We start from the raw sequence: 17,663 nt of genomic DNA on the forward strand, positions 1-17,663 counted from the left end.
CTGATGGTTGGTGGTTTCGTGTTAAGACCCATAGGCTTGGGACGCCTGGGTGGTTCAGTGGGTTCAGCCTCTGCCTTCGGCTCAGGTCCTTTTCTCAGGGTCCTGGGGTCAAGCCCCACATCAGGATCTCTGCTCAGCAGGGAGCATGCTTCCCTTCCTCTCTCTCTGCCTGCTTCTCTGCCTACTTGTGATCTCTGTCAAATAAATAAATAAAATCTTTAAAAAAAAAAAAAGACCCATAGGCTCAAACACCAAAAGTAAAAGTCAGTTTCACTATTTGGTGATTTTAAAAATAAAAAGAATCCAAATGTTTTCAGACAGCTTTTCCTGTAATTTAAATTTGTATAGGTGAGTTACTTTCTTCATCCAATCAAAGATTTACCTTCAAGTGTCAAGAGTACAAGAAAAAAGGAGAACATAAACAAAAATCTTCCTGCTTAAAGTAAGAAAATTTCCCAATCAAATGAAGACAACCAACAAATTCAATAATTAAAGCATGTTGGTATACATGGTGTTCACTTAAAGTGTGATTATAGGTGTTTAATATTGATTATTGTTATTTTGGTCATAATACTTTGCAAAAGTAAAAAAAGTTAAAAGCATAATAGAAATTTTCTATATTTAATTGCCTATATACATACTTTCCTTGAACAGTATTTACAGTTTTTATAATCTTTCTCTTTTATATTTGTTCTGAACACTTGCTTATATATATGACATATGATCATATGAGCTTGTATTTTGCATGTTTCTTTAATTTCATTTTCTGAGTGATTCATTTTTCTTATATTTTATATAAGTACTGGTCTGCAACAAATCTGAAGTGAAAAGAAGTCATTTACACCAAATAGTTTTAGAAGAACTAGTATAGGACACCTGACACCAAAGAAGCAAGTTAACTTGTGGTCAAGTTAACAGGGTTAGGGTTAACCCAAGAGACAAAGCAGTACGTGAAGTGATGTATTCTCCTAGTGTTGATTTCCCATGAGAGGATTCTCAAAAGAAGGTGAATGTTCTCACTTCTTTTTCAGGGAGTCTGGCCAGAGAAAGGACACAGGACTTGCCTGAATTTGTACTGCTTTTTGCTGTGTTTGATGAAGGTTAGTGACCTGCAGTCTGAACTTGGGGCTCCTGAAAAAGTAGGATATGTTAATTATGTTAATTTAATCTGGTATTTGAGAATAAGGGCTGCTGTTATCCAGAGGAAGTGATTATAAAGAAAGATCATAAACTACTGTTCAGGAATGAAGGAGATGGGGATGAAACTGAGTTTCAAGAAAAAGTACAGCCTGAGTTCCATTGGGAGCTATCCGGTAAGAAGATGGAGGAGCTGGATAACAGGCTGGGCTCATGCCCTTCATTATATTTATCTGTCTGCCTGTTGATGGACACTCGGGCTGCATCTGTGTCTTGGCTTTTGTAGGTAATGCTGCAGTAAACACAAGGTGCCGATATGCCGTCAAATTAGTGGGTTTATATTTGGGGCCTAAATACCTGGAAGCAGAATTACTGGATCACAGTAATTTTCAGCTTCTTAAGGAGCCTCCACTCTGTTTTCCAGAGTGGCTGCACCAGCTTGCATTCCCACCAACAGTGTAGGAGGGTTCCCCTTTCTATGCATACTCACCAACACCTGTCATTTCCTGACTGGTTAGTTTTAGCCTTTCTGGCGGGTGTGAAGTGGGATCTTACTGGAACTGGCTCATCTTGAAATGGAAAGTTTGGGAGCACCTGAGGGGTGCAGCCGGTTGAGCATCCACTCTTGGCTTCATCTTGATCTCAGTGTCTTGGGATCAAGCCCCGTGTCAGGCTCCGCGCTCAGCAGGGAGTCTGCTTGAGGATTCTTTCTCTCCCTCTGTCTCTGCCCCTCCCCCCTCTAAAATTTTAAATAAATCTTTTTAAAAGTACCAAAATTGTATTTTCTTTAGACAGCAATTTCCCGTTTCCTCCACCCCTCTGCTCCTGGCAGGCAGCATTGCACTGTGTCACTTAAACCTCACATTGAAAACTGTAATAATAGTCCTTTCTTCATAGCACAGTGGTGGGGATTAAGTGATTTAAGTTAAGTAATTTAGAATATGATGTGGCACAGAGCTTCTGCCACCTACTCCTGTTCCATCTTTTCCTCCCACATTGCCTCTTTGGAAGAGGCATCTTCCCTCTCCTGATGAGTCCCCCTGTCTTTTTGTGTCCCCTGACACTCCATTCTTCCTGATGACCTGTCCGGCCTCACTGTGCTGCTCTCCCTGCCTCACCGCTTGGGCCCCAGCCACCTGGGGCACAGTTTACGTCACACTGAAATATGCTGTGTGCTGCTTGTTCATGCTGCTACCTCTGCCTAGAAAGTGAAGTGTTCCCTTCTCTTTCTGGTCTGGGTTAGAATATGTTAGAATATGTTCCCATAGCACCTGGAGTTTCCTCCTTATCACACAAAACCATCACTGCCTGCTTGTTTGATTTTACATCCCTTTCTCTTCAAGTAGAGTGAAGTCCCTTCCCCTTTCTGTGTCTAATCTCTGTTACATGATTCTTCACTCTGTTATAATTGTCAGTTTCTCTAGTCAAGCTAAATTGTAAGCAGAGAAGGCATAGTCTCTGTCCTCGGTGCCTAGCACTCAGTAGCGCTCAGTAGATGTGTCTAGCTGGGTGCTTAAGAAACCTTCAGCATTCGCTGTCAGCCCTTTACACAAAGGGCCAAGTTCAGGCAGACAGCTATCCAATAATAATATTTACAGCGCTTTCACTGTTACTCATTTCAGGGAGGAGGTTGGAAAGCTTTCATGTTCTTGAGTTTTCATTACTACAACCTGAGTGAAGCAATTAGGACAGGGACTGAGAGCCCTTTTCTAAGATGATTTTCATTTGCTTCCTTTTAAATGACTCCGTGAATGAATAGAATGAAGTCCTCATGGCACCAACTCACCAATATTCTAACCCTAACCCTTCCCATCTACTGGCGTGGACAAATATAGGGAGAGATAATCAGTTTGAGCAAGAAATGTCTGCCTTTTGGTAATTGTCTTCTGCCTTTGTCTTACTGACTTGGAGCACAAGTCATCGATGCTAACCCTAACTCTACTGTGCTAACAAAAATGCTTAAGCTGTGAGCAGTCTTTGCCCCATGGGAGGGAAGCAGAGAGGGAGGGTGACTCATGACTTACTTAACTGGCCCTGTCTTTGCCTCCTCTCTCATCAGGGAAAAGCTGGCACTCAGAAACAAATGAGTCTTCTTATCTGGCTTCTGCTCAGGCCCGGCATGAAATGCATACAGTCAATGGCTACATAAACAGGTCTCTGCCAGGTACGTACTCACCTGCTCCAGAATCTGCAGGGTCAGGGCGTCTGGGTGACACTGTCGGTGAAGCATCTGACTCTTGGTTTCAGCTCAGGTCATGATCTCAGGGTCATGGGATGGAGCCCTGCTTTGTGCGCTGCCGTCAAGAGTGAGTCTACTTGAAGTCCTTTCCCTCCCCCACCCTTTCCTCCACACATGCTCTCTTGCCCTCTCTCTGAGATAAATAAAATCTTTAAAAAAAATCTGCATTTACCACGAGAACTTTCTTCTCTGCGTCTCTTCAGACAACTCTGTGTCCCAGAGGAAAGCCCACTGAATTCGGGCGTCTGGTGGGGTCTTAAACTGACGTGGCGGATTTCTCTTCTAGTCACCTAAACACGAAGGTCTGCCCATGTACATAGAGCTCACAGATTTCTCTTACTTAAATATATGTGGACAGGCAAGGCTGAACAAATACTTAGGGGAAACCTGAAAAATAACAGGGATATGCAAAGATAAACAAAAAATAATAATAATCCCAGAAGAAAACAAGAAATACTTATAAGAGAACTTGTCGAAAGGTCTACTTAGTATTTTCATGAAGATTCAAGAAGATACTACATCAATCAAGTAATAATTTGATTCTGTAAAAAAGAAACCAAGAGTGTGCTCACAAAAGTTAGGAATATGATTGTCAAGATACAAACTCAAGGGGTACCTGGGTGGCTCAGTGGGTTTAAGCCTCTGCCTTCAGCTCAGGTCATGATCTCAGGGTCCTGAGATTGAGCCCCGCATCAGGCTCTCTACTCAGCAGGGAGCCTGCTTCCCTTCCTGTATCTCTCTGCCTGCCTCTCTGCCTACTTGTGATCTCTGTCTGTCAAATAAATAAATAAAATATTTTAAAAAGATACAAACTCAATAGAAGGTAGTTAGAATAGAGAAAATCTCTCAGAAAGTAAAACAAGATTTCCGATATGTTTTTTTTAAGATTTCATTTATTTATTTGACAGAGAGAGGGAGATCACTAGGCAGAGAGGCAGAGAGAGAGGAGGAAGCAGGCTCCCTGCTGAGCAGAGAGCCCGATGCGGGGCTTGATCCCAGGACCCTGGGATCATGACTTGAGCTGAAGGCAGAGGCTTAACCCACGAGCCACCCAGGCACCCTTGGAATACACTTTAAAACAGATTTTAAAAACCAAAGAAATGAGAGAAGTGTTAAGGATGAAAATATTTGAGTCTTCATATTCAAATTTCCCAGCAGGATAAATAAAAAAAGATCCCCCCACAGAATTATGATTGTGGAATTTCAGAGAACAAAGAGAAGATGTTAAAGCTTCCATTGGAAGAAACAGGACCCATTCAGGGATTTCTAGGCCTTACTAGAGAGTTTGGACTTGAGACAGACAACAGATAATGGTAGCTAGTTTGAATTAAGATGGTGCGGGTAGTAATGATGGTGAAAAATATGTATATTTGAAAGCATCAGGAGCCAAAATATGAGACAGCTGTGCCCTAGTATTTAACGGGGTGAGATCTAAACATATAGCTAATCATTTGAACAGTGCTTGATCTAAAGCAAGTGCTCAGTAAATATTAATTATATTGCTGTAATTAGTATCATACTGGACTTAAGAAGTGAGAGTGGTGAGAAGAATAACTCTTACTTGCATAATTTTGATATTGTTTAAAGAGAAAATATTTGTTAATGAGAATAAGCCTTGGGCTGAGTCCTAGGTGATCCATTACTTGATGAAAGGTCAGGAAAGGAGGCAAAAGAAGAAGCTATCCAAACAATAGGGGGAAAAACCCAGAGAGGTGTTCGCACAGAGGCCAAGGACAAAAGAGCTTGGCAAGCGCTTTAGCTGGGCAGTACCCTAGCATCCTTGGAAAGTTGGGTTCCAGTCAGTAATAAAATTTGAAGGTCAATTTGTCCATCCTATCCTAGAGATGTGTTTTCCATTTCAAGTTCTCTACTTCTTGACCATAACTGTCTTATTCCTATGTTATAGGTCTGACTGGATGTCACAAAAGATCAATTTATTGGCATGTGATTGGAATGGGCACCACCCCCGAAGTACACTCAATTTTTCTTGAAGGTCACACATTTCTTGTGAGAAACCATCGCCAGGCCTCCTTGGAGATCTCACCGATAACTTTCCTGACTGCTCAGACATTCCTGATGGACCTCGGCCAGTTTCTACTATTTTGTCATATCCCTTCCCACCAACATGGTAATATCTGTTGATCTTGAAAATGAGTATTATAAATATTCAGCTCTTCTTTTACTGTCTATTGTACCTTGAATGTAAGAGGGCTTGAGTGTTAGTAGTACTGGGGAATTTTTAGTTTAGTGATGGTAGTGATGTCCAGAGCAATGAATAGCAAAGACAAGAGGATATCGCAGCATGGTGAAACTCCAGACTACAGGTAAACACAGAGGCACCCCAGCACTACCTGGAAGGAGGTGAGAGACATGGGAAATAAAGAGCCTGTCAGGAATAGCGGACCCTGGGAGAAGCAGTGTGGGAGTGGAAGTTGGTGAGCGTATGTGAAACACCCTGTGAGGCTTTCAGACTTCTTCATGAGGACTTTGCACAGGATTAGAGGGCCTGTCTAAGCAAGTTGGGGCAACAATACAGTTTCAAACTGTTGTTAATGTGACCTCATTTGTAGCTACAGACTGAAAATTCATGTAACACGATCTCCCCACCCCCATTTTCCTTCTTGTGTATTTACTCTGCTAACTCTTTATGCTGGCCCATTCTAACAGCCCTCTTCATCTTCTCCTCTGTGGTGGCCCATGAGGATTGTTGGAGGAAAATGTCATGTGTAACAGCACTTGTTTGTTCTAGCAGTCTTCAAATTCCTTGCCTTGGAAAAGAGATTTGATCTGGCTCTGTCTCCACTATTTTCCCCTTATGATCTATGAGCAATGTTGCCTTGTTTATAGTTCCCCATAGTGATGAAGAGTAGGGCCTCTTTCCTCATCTGTTGTATAATATTTATGACGATTTTGACAAGATGTTAGAGGACAAAGGAAGTTGATCCTAAAGTTGCAGAGGAATAACTCATTTACTTGGATGCAGGTTGGTCATTACCTAGTTTGAGGAGTTTACTTAATGTTTTATTGTTTTGACTTTTTCCCACTGATTTTAATCTTCATTTTTCAGAAAAATGTTTTGTCTTATTGGACCACAGACATTTTTAGATCTAGAATGAATGATGTTTAAAGCCATATGAACCCCAGACTAGTTGCTTGCCCCTCCTGAAATCTACCATATTCCCCATCATCTAGTAAGGTCTGTGTTAGTATCGATTTTCAAAATAGCCCTATAGCATAGCTTGGGTGGGAATTATTAATCTCCACATAGTATAAAGCCAAAGGTGAACTTGAGTGTTGAGTAGACTTGTTGTAGGGCTTGCAACTGGTCCTAGGCAGACATGCTCTTAAAATATATAACATATGGGATGCCTGGGTGGCTCAGTTGGTTAAGCAACTGCCATCGGCTCAGGTCATGATCCTGAGGAGGTCTCTCTCTCAAAAGATGAAATCTTTCAAAATATATATATATATAAAACATATACAATAAAATCTTTCAAAACACACACACACACACACACACACACACACACACATATATATATATAAAACATATATATATTTTTTGGAAAGATTTTATTTATTTATTTATTTATTTGACAGAGAGAGATCACAAGTCAGTGGAAAGGCAGGCAGGGATAGAGGGTGAAGCAGGCTCCCTGCTGAGCAGAGAACCTGATGCGGGGCTTGATCCCAGCACCTTGAGATCATGACCTGAGCCGAAGGCAGAGGCTTTAACTGAGCCGCCCAGGTACCACCTTAAACTTATATTTCCTTAACTGTTAAGTTGTACCTTTTCATGTTTTTATGAGCTTGGAATGTCTTAAAATTTATATGTACAATGACACTTTTCCTAATAAACCTATTAAACCAATGGTTTGTATCATAATTCAGTGGAATACATACAGAAATCATTATAATATATATATTATAAGAGCAAATGAGTGAGTCTTAAAAAAGGGATAAAACATAGAATGGAGGAGAATCAGGCAGAAGGGAAGTGATGAGTGCAAAGATCATAACCCGAAAGTAGCAGCTATGGGGGAGTGGCAAGATAAGGCTATTTGTGTGGGGAAGGGAACACTTAGGAGAGGGTGCTGAAGGCCCGGTGAGAGACAACAAAGTTGTAGAAGCTAAGGCAAGTCTTATAGGAATCTGACATTGTTGGGTTTGTCTGATCCCAGGTGGTATGGAAGCTTATGTCAAAGTAGATAGCTGCCCAGAGGAGCCCCAACTACGGATGAAAACTAAGGAAGAGGAAAATTATGATGAAGATCTTTATGACTCTGACATGGACGTGATTAGCTTTGACGACGACAACTCCTCTCCTCTCATGCAAATCCGCTCAGTTGCCAAGAAGCACCCCAAAACTTGGGTGCACTATATTGCTGCCGAAGAGGAGGACTGGGACTATGCTCCCTCAGACCCCGCCCGCAGCGATGGGTAAGCACCTCTTAACACTTGGTGTGAACTCGTCCTCATTTTTAAAAGGTTATTCCCAATTATTCAAAGCAACCAATCTTCAAGCCGTGTTTATGGTTAGGTATAGATGCGGGGTCAAATAAGACAGCCTTACTAACGTAGCTAAGCGTCAGGCATACTTGTATTTTTCTCATGCCTTTCCACCGATTAAATCATTTCAGCTCTTTTAGAGCTGGATTTTAGCCTCCTCTACTTAGAGTCCTCCATCCCAACATCTCATCTGTTTGTGTCTCATGCAGAAGTTATAAAAATCTGTATTTGAACAATGGTCCTCAGCGGATTGGTAGGAAGTACAAAAAAGTCCGATTTATGGCATACACAGATGAAACATTTAAGACTCGTGAAGCTGTTCAGTATGAATCAGGAATACTGGGACCTTTACTATATGGAGAAGTTGGAGACACACTGGTGGTAAGTTGAAGAGAAATAACATTGGGTAATTACGAAGACAAAGTCTGGAGAATTCTGAGTTTCTAAAAGCTTCATAATTGAGCCTTGTGTTTCAATGGATATGATCTTCTAAAAATTATAAATATTATACAAATAAATACAGATTATACATTTGTTTTAAAAATAGGAGTATGTAGAATACAAATGTAATGCCACCCATTAAACATGTCACCCCTTTGAAACAGTACATGGTCTTTGATACATATCCTTATATAATTATTTCCCACTAATCATGTAGTATAGGAATCAGCAGACTATGGCCTATGAGCCTAATTTGGCTCATAGTATGCTTTTGGATCACTGAAGGGATCCCAGGACTCTGTGATCATGACCTGAGCCGAAGGCAGACACTTCACCCACTGAGCTGCCCACGTGCCCTGGATTTTACCTTTTTAAAGAGTTGTAAAGAATAGTAAGAATAAGACAAACATGTGACAGAGACTAGATATGGCTCATGAAATCTGGAAAATCCAGAAAATGTCTGCTGACCCCTGATACAAGGTATTAAGAAGGCTTATGCTGCAAAGAACAGGAAACTCAATAAGCCTTGGTTTAAAAAAAAATAGAGGTTTATTTTTTCACAATCAATTTGGAGATAGAGGGTTGTTTGTGTCAACTCAGCCGCTCCGAAATGTTGTGAAGGACGCTGATCATTATACATGGAGTATTGAGCAGAACACCATGAAACTATTACCAGTGCTGGAGTAGTACCAGTGCTAGGAAGAGAAATCCAAACACTCTGCCCACAGCATCTTGGTAACAGATATCCCTCAGCAGCCAGCGAAGGGCAGTTGGCCTCTGTGTAGCCCTCTTATGCTGAGACAGAAGGATCCCAACTCCTCCCCCAGGGAGTCTGAAATACTGAAATACTGAAAGCTGAGGGCCTGCCTGCGGGCCACTGATGCCTGTGCCTAAGCAGAACAAAGGAGTACTACTCCCTGAGACGGATCCAGCAGGGTGATAAGCGGGCCGTAGGCCATGGGGGCTCAAGTCAATGTAGGGGTCCAAAGACTGTACTCAAGGACTGCCTTTTTGTGCCTTCACACAAAACTCAGTGTGGAGTTTTGTTAGATACTACCAAAGTGCCTTCAGCAGTTCTGCCGCAATTTATACCCTCACCAATAGTGTCTTACTGTGCTTTCCGCACATCATTGACAGTATCTATTATAAGCCTTCAGAAAATTTTCCAATTTGATGAGGTAAGTATTTATATATTGTCTTCATTTGCATTTCTCTGCTTAGTAGTGAAATTGCATATTGTTTCATGTTTGTTTGTTTGTTGACTATTTACATGACACCCTCTGCAAATTGCCTGAAATTTTGTCTAGTTTTCTATTAGAATGGTCGTCTCTTGCTTACATGTTTGTAAAAGGCTTTATACAATGTGGATATTGGCACATTGTTGTTATTTTTCAAAAATTTTCTCAGTATGTCCCTTGCACTTTTGTCCTACAAAGATTTTTAGTCTTTATACAGTCAAGATCTTCTTTTTTTAAGATTTTATTTATTTATTTGACAGAGAGAGAGAGAGAGCGCACACGCATGAGCAGGGGCAAGAAGCATGGGGAGAGGGAGAAGCAGACTCCCCTCTGAGTAGGGAACCTGAGGTGGGACTTGATCTCACGACCCAGGGATCATGACCTGAGCTGAAGACAGAGACTCAACTGACTGAGCCACCCAGGGGCCCCTATAGTATTCAAGATCTTTTATCAGTCTTTTTATTTATAATATTCTGGGTATCTTTCATTTATGATTTCTGCCTTGGAATGCCTTAATCACCTCCAGAGAATAAAAATAGTCTATTTTATTCTTTATACTTATAGGTTATTCATAACCCTATCCAAAAGCAGACGCTTAACGACTGAGCCACCCAGGTGCCCCAGCAAGTCTCAAAATTCTAAAGAAAACTATAATGCAATATCCCTCATGAATAGAGATGCAACAATCTTGCACAATACATTAGTATACCAAATCTAGCAACAATTTTACAAGAATATATGCCATGATCAAGTGGGATTTATTCCACAATAATGCAGGATGGTTCAATATACAAATACTAAGGCCATATACCATATTAATCAAATAAAGAACAAAGAGCACATGATTACATAATAAGTGAAGAAAAACAGTTTGACAAAATCCACTACCCATTCAAGATGAAAAATATTCCAGTGAACTAGCAACAGAAGGTAGGGTCCTTGTTTGATGAAGAACATTTTTAAAAATTTATTATATGGTGAAAGATTGTTTTCCCCCCAAGACTGGGGAAAAAAATTAATGGCCTACTCTTGTCACTTCTATTTAATGTTGTATTGGAAACTAGTGCAGTAAGCCAAAAACAAAACAACAGCAACAACAACAACAACAATAAAAACAGGAATTAGGGACATTTGGATTGGAGAGGAAGAAATAATACTGTCTTTATTTGCAGATGACATGATCTTATATGTAGAAAATGATTAATACATAATAAAAAGTCATAAGAAATTGGGATTGCAAGGGACATCCTTATCCTAATAAAGATGTGCGGAAAACCTATAGTCACCATTATACTTGGTAGTGAAACTCAGAAATCCTACTCTTTTTTTTAAATTTAATTTCTTTTCCAAGATTCATTGTTTATGCACCACACCCAGTGTTCCATGCAATAGTGCCCTCCTTAAAACCCATCACCAAGCTCCCCAACCCCCAACTCCATCCCCTCCAAAACCCTCAGATTGTTTTTCAGAGTCCGTAGTCTCTGATGGTTCACCTCCCCTTCCAATTTCCCCCAACTCCCTTCTCCTCTCTAACTCCCCATGTCCTCCATGCTATTTGTTATGCTCCACAAATAACTGAAACCATATGATAATTGACTCTCTCTGCTTGACTTATTTCACTCGGCATAATCTCTTCCAGTCCTGCCCATGTTGCTACAAAAGTTGGGTATTCATCCTTTCCGATGGAGGCATCATACTCCATAGTGTATATGGACCACATCTTCCTTATCCATTCGTCCGTTGAAGGGCATCTTGGTTCTTTCCACAGTTTGGTGACCGTGGCCATTGCTTCTATAAACATTGGGGTACAGATGGCCCTTCTTTTCATGACATCTGTATCTTTGGGGTAAATACTTCTGTTAAAGATCAGGATAGAACACATCTCTATTTGATATTTTAATAGAAATCCTAGCCAGTGTTCTCAGGAGAAAAAATAGAGTTTTCAGATTGGAAAGAAATAGACAAAACTGTTACTGTTTGAAGAATAAGTAAATGGATGATGCTTGGTGGGAATCAGATTTCTCATTACTGAAAAGGGTAATAATAAAATAAGACTAGAGCGCCTGTGTGGCTCAGTGGGCTAAGCCTCTGCCTTCAGCTCAGGTGATGATCCTAGGGTCCTGGGATCAAGCCCCTCATCGGGCTCTCTGCTCAGTGGGGAGCCTGCTCCCCCCCCACCTGCCTCTCTGCCTGCCTCTCTGCCTGCTTGTGATCTCTCTCTGTCAAATAAATAAATAAAAATAAAATATTAAAAATAATAAAATCAGACTAGAATAAATCATGTGATTCTGGATTAGAGTTGGAGACATCGGTATAATTCTGAGTATAATAAGAAAGTACTCAAAAAATAAGGGGTGCCTGGGTGGCTCAGCGGGTTAAACATCTGCCTTCAGCTCAGGTCATGAGCTTAGCGTCCTGGGATCAAGACCCGCTTTGGCCTCTCTGCTCGGCAGGGAGCCTGCTTCCCTTTCTCTCTGCCTGCCTCTCTGCCTACTTGTGATCTCTCTCTCTATCAAATAAATAAATAAAATGTTTTTTTAAAAAGTACTCAAAAATAAAAGAATAGGACAATGTCAAAGGACACAGGAGTCAATTTACAAAGTTTCTAATGGCCAAGGTGGAAGAATTTGAACAATAAAATAAAGTAGTATTGGATTAAACCCCAAAGTATAAAATAAATATCCATGAATCATTACTAATATTAGTAAATGGTTAAACAGGCAAATAAATGGGGAAGTAGAGACAGCTCACATTCAGAAGAGTTCTTAAAAAATTATGTAGGTATGGGGGCACCTGGGTGGCTCAGTGGGTTAAGCTGCTGCCTTCGGCTCTGGTCATGGTCTCATGGGTCCTGGGATCAAGTCCCTCGTCGGGCTCTCTGCTCAGCAGGGAGCCTGCTTCCCCACCCCCACCCCGCCAGCCTCTCTGCCTACCTGTGATCTCTCTCTGTCAAATAAATAAATAAAAATATTTATAAAAAAAACAAAAAATTATGTAGGTATGTAATTATTTGGGTTTAATTTTTGTAAAAGGTGTAAGGTCTGTGTCTAGTTTCTTTTTCTTTCTCTCTTTTTTCTTTTCTTTTTTTTTTTTTTTTATGTGGGTGTCATTTGACCGTATTTGTATGGATCTGTTTCTGGGCTCTATATTTTGTTCAAAGGGAAGTTCTTAAAATGGAAGATGCTCCAACTTTATTGCACAAAAAAGGAGATGCTGGCATTAGGAGTTGATCTCACATGCATATAGGTGGATTGATTTGATGGTAGGAGGACAAGGAATTTCCTTTCTCAGTGAAAACAGAAGCATCCAAGAGTGAGACTCTGAAACCAAATATTAATCAACTAAGGAAGTGGGAAGATTAATTTCTAGGAAACCCTAACAGGATACCTCAGTAACTTGAGTGATCATTTGATGTTTGTGATCATGAATTTTAAAAGGCTGATTGCAGAGCTGCGTGATTTTTCTTCTAAATCATTCTGCTGCCTAACTGCAGGCAAGGAATCAGCTCTTTAATGGGTTTTACCAAGTGAGTGGGTTTTAAGATAAGAATGCAGTTGGAAGTTGGTTTTTCCTCCTCATATTGTACCCAGCCTCAGATCTAGGGACTGCTCTGATGTATCCAGTGTTCCTACTCTTCTGGCACTCCTCCCATTTAAAGCTCATGCAATCAGATAACGCTGACTGCCAGCCGTCCTTAAACGTGTAATCCTGGTCATGCCTGCCTGTTCAGTGAAGATTTTATCACCTGAGTCACTGTTTTCCTCTTCACTCTTGGGGAATTTAGTACCCAAATGGTGGAATAAGACTGAGGGGAAGCGGTGCCCTCAGCAGACATTCAAATTTCAATTAGTTTGAGAATGTGCAAGGGATACTTCCTGAAACAATTGAAATAACTTTAAGGAAATGGAAATGAAACACCTAACAAGTAGCTGTCTGAGCAATGTTATGGAAAGTCTCTCTGGGCTCAAACCCCTATAATCTGGATATAAAGTTGCTTTTGTCTTCCAAAGATAGATAATCTACACTCTTCCTGTCAGTCCTAGTTGCTTGAGGACTTGATCGTGTATTTCATTTATACTTTCAGATAATATTTAAGAATCAAGCAAGCCGGCCTTATAACATCTACCCTCATGGGATCACTGATGTCAGTCCTTTGCACTCAGGGAGATTGCCAAAAGGTAAGCGGTAGATCAGTTTTATTAAGTCCTACTGACTTGTAGATATATATGAGGTCACGGTCTCAAGAGCACTAAAGTTATACTGGGCCTTACCACAGTTGGTGTGTACTGGATGGTCACTGTCCTTGGTGCTGATACTTTACAATACACACAAGAAAATGCTATAATTTTTGCTTTAAACCGTGACATAATTTTAGAAAAATATGGGGGAAAATACTCCTTCATATTTACTCAATTATTTATGATTACCAGTGCTTCCTATGCCTACCTAAAGATCCAGATTTCCATCCGGCATCACTTCCATTCAGATCACTTCTCTTCAATCTAAAGAATTCCTTTAGCATCCCTTGTAGTGCAAGTATGCTTAGATATAGATTCTCTTAGTTTTATTTTATTTGGAAGTGTCTATTTTGTCCTCACTTTTGAAGGCTAATTTTGCTAGATGGAGAATTCTAGGTTGAGAGGGCTTTTTATTCCTTTGAGCACTTTGAAAAATCTTATTTTACTATCTTCTGGCCTTCATAATGGCTAAATTTAGATTTCATTGAATTATTCTTCCCCTGTATGTTATTGTTTTCTGACTGTGATTTTCTTCATATTTATCCTATTTGCGGTTTGCTGATCTTCCTGGATCCATAAAGTTATATTTTTACAAATTTGGAAAGATCATTGTCATTATTTCTTCAAAAAAAAAAAAATTCTACCCTGTTCTCTGTCTCCTTTCCTGGGTCTCTAATTACATGAATGGTATTTTGGTATTGTCCCACAGGCCTGAATATTTTCACCATATTTTTTTCTTTCTTGATCTTATCTGCAAAATGGATATTTCCTGTTGACCTATCTTCAAGTTCACTGATTTCAAACTGGAATTTCTGAGTCACAGTGTATGTATTTCCGTGTTTAATAGATAGCCACACTTTTGTCCCCAAATGAAGTTATAATTCATACTCCTATATATGAAAGTATAATTTCCCATATTATTGATATCTAGACATTGATAGTTTTTTTTAAAAGATTATTTATTTATTTATTTATTTGACAGAGACTCAGAGAACAAAAGCAGAGGAAGCTGCAAAGGGAGAAGGAGAAGCAGACTCCCTGCTGAGCAGAGAGCCCAACTCAGGGCTTGACCCCAGGACCCTGGGATCATGACCTGAGCTGAAAGCAGACACTTAACCAAATGAGCCACCCAGGTGTCCCTAGACATTGACAGTTTTTAAAAATCCTGCCTATCTGGTGGGTGAAAAGTGATGTCTCAATGCTGTTTTAATTTTATTTTTTATTATTTCCTAATTTTAATTCCAATATAGTTAACATACAGTGTTATATTAGTTTCAAATGTATGATGTGGTGATTCAGTACTTCCATACAACCCCCAGTGCTCATCAGGACAAGTGCCCTCCTTCATCCCCATCATCTATCTCACTCATCCCCCCACCTTGTCTTATCTGGTAACCTCAGTGTGCTCCGTAGTTAAGAGTCTGTCTTGGTTTGCCTCTCTTTTTCCCTTCGCTTGTTTGTTTTGTTTCTTAAATTCCACATATGAGTGAAATCCTATGGCATTTGTCTTTCTCTGACTGATTTTGCTCAGCATAATACTCTCGAGCTCCATCTATGTCATTGCAGATGGCAAGATTTCATCCTTGTTGATGGCTGAGTAATATTCCATATGTGTACGTATACACACACACACACACACCCTACATATGCTGATGGACATCTGGGCTTGCTCCATAGTTTGGCTATTGTGGACATTGCTGCTATAAACATTGGAGTGTAGGTGTCCCTTCAGATGACTACATTTGTATCTTTGTAGTAAATACCTAATAGTGCAATTGCTAGGTCATAGGGTAGCTCTATTTTTATGTTTTGAGGAACCTCCATACTGTTTCCCAGGGTGACTGCATCAGTTTGCATTCCCACCGTTGTAAGAGGGTTCCTCTTTCTCCACAACTTTGCCAATACTTGCTGTCTCTTGTGTTGTTGATTTTAAAGTGTGAGGTCATCTCTTATTGTAGCTTTGATTTGCATTTCCCTGATGATGAGTGATGATGAACACCTTTTCATATGTCTATTGGCCATCTGGATGTCTTATTTGGAAAATATCTGTTCAGGTCTTCTGCCCATTTTTTAATTGGATGATTCATTTTTGGGGTGTTGAGTTTTATAAGTTCTTTCTAACTATTGGATACTAACCCTTTGTCAGATATGTCATTTGCAAATATCTTCTCCCATTCAGTAGGTTCTCTTTTAGTTTTGTCATTTCCTTTGCTATACACAAGCTTTTTATCTTTTTAAAAACATTTTAAAGTTTAAATTCAATTAATTAACATATAATGTATTATTGGTTTCAGAGGTACAGACCTGTGATTCATGTCTTACATAATACCCAGTTATATTACATCATATGCCCTCCTTAATGTCTATCACCCAGTTACCAGTCCCCCCACACCCCTTCCCCTCCAGCAACCCTCAGTTTGTTTCCTATAATTAAGACTCTCTTATGGTTTGTCTACCTGATTTCCTCTTGTTTTACTTTTCACTCTTTCCACCTATGATCCTCGCTCTTTTGTTTTTAAAATTTCACTTATCTTAAAATCCACCTCTGATCATTGTCTTTTTCTGATTGACTTATTTCACTTAACTACCCTCTAGTACCATCCATGTTATTGCAAATAGCAAGATTTCATTTTTTATGGCTGTCTAATATTCCATTGCTCGCTTGCGCGCACACACACACACGCACACACACTCGCTCTCTCTCTCTCTCTCTCTCTCTCTCTCTCACACACACACACACACACCCCACATCTTCTTTATCCATTCGTCTGTCAATGGGCACCTGGGTTCGTAACATAATTTGGCTCTTGTGGGCATTGCTCCTATAAACATTGGGTTGCACCTACCCTTCGGATCACTACATTTGTATCTTTGAGGTAAATACCTAATAGCACAATTGCTAGGTCATTGGGTAGCTCTATTTTAACTTTTCAAGGAACGTCCATACAGTTTTCCAGAGTGGCTGCACCAGCTTGCATTCCCATGAACAGTGTAGGAGGGTTCCCCTTTCTCTGAATCCTCGCCAACATCTGTTGTTTCCTGACTTGTTAATTTTACCCATTCTGACTGGTGTGAGGTGGTATCTCATTGTGGTTTTGATTTGTATTTGCCTGATGCCGAGTGATGTGGAGCACTTTTTCATGTGTCTGTTGGCCATCTGGATGTCTTCTTTGCAGAAATGTCTGTTCATGTCTTCTGCCCATTTCTTAATTGGATTATTTGCTCTTTGGGTGTTGAGTTTGATACGTTCTTTATAGATTTTGGACACTAGCCCTTTATCTGATATGTCATTTGCAAATATCTTCTCCCATTCTGTTGGTTGTCTTTTGGTTTTGTTGACTATTTCCTTTGCTGCATAAAAGCTTTTTACCTTGATGAAGTCCAGTAGTTCATGTGTCTGGGTTTTTTGGCTTGTTTGTTTTTGCTTTTCATATATGGCTTTTATGATATTGAGGTATGTTCCCCCATCTCTATACTATGGAGAGTTTTAATCAAGAAAGGATGCTGTACTTTGTCAAGTGCTTTTACTGCATCTATTGAGAGGATCACATGGTCTTTGTCCTTTCTTTTATTTATGTAATGTATCACAATGATTGATTCTGGATGTTGAACCAGCCTTGCAGCCTTGCACCCCAAATCCCACTTGGTCATGGTGTATAATCCTTTGAATGTGCTATTGGATCCTGTTGGCTAATATTTTAATGAGAATTTTTGTATCCATGTTCATCAGGGATATTGGTCTGTAATTCTCTATTTTGGTGGGGTCTTTGCTTTTGGTATCAAGGTAATGCTGACCTCATAGAGTCTGAAAGTTTTCCTTCTATTTCTGTTTTTTTTTTTTTTTTTTTTTTTTATTTTTTT

The 17,663-nt window shown here is 40.0% G+C and overlaps 1 protein-coding gene across 2 annotated transcripts in view; it reads left to right on the forward strand.

Moving 5' to 3' along the window:
* The window catches only part of F8 (coagulation factor VIII), a 111,406-nt gene that overhangs the window by 26,895 nt on the left and 66,848 nt on the right, over positions 1-17,663 (forward strand). For both annotated transcript variants that reach the window (XM_059385782.1, XM_059385783.1), the window contains exons 5-10: positions 1,032-1,100; positions 3,197-3,301; positions 5,283-5,504; positions 7,558-7,816; positions 8,095-8,266; positions 13,649-13,742. In XM_059385782.1, coding sequence (XP_059241765.1) covers positions 1,032-1,100; positions 3,197-3,301; positions 5,283-5,504; positions 7,558-7,816; positions 8,095-8,266; positions 13,649-13,742 — 921 coding nt within the window. The remainder of the gene's footprint in view (positions 1-1,031; positions 1,101-3,196; positions 3,302-5,282; positions 5,505-7,557; positions 7,817-8,094; positions 8,267-13,648; positions 13,743-17,663) is intronic.

The sequence above is a fragment of the Mustela nigripes genome, chromosome X, assembly GCF_022355385.1.
Source record: "Mustela nigripes isolate SB6536 chromosome X, MUSNIG.SB6536, whole genome shotgun sequence".
In the NCBI taxonomy this organism is placed as follows: Eukaryota; Metazoa; Chordata; class Mammalia; order Carnivora; family Mustelidae; genus Mustela; species Mustela nigripes.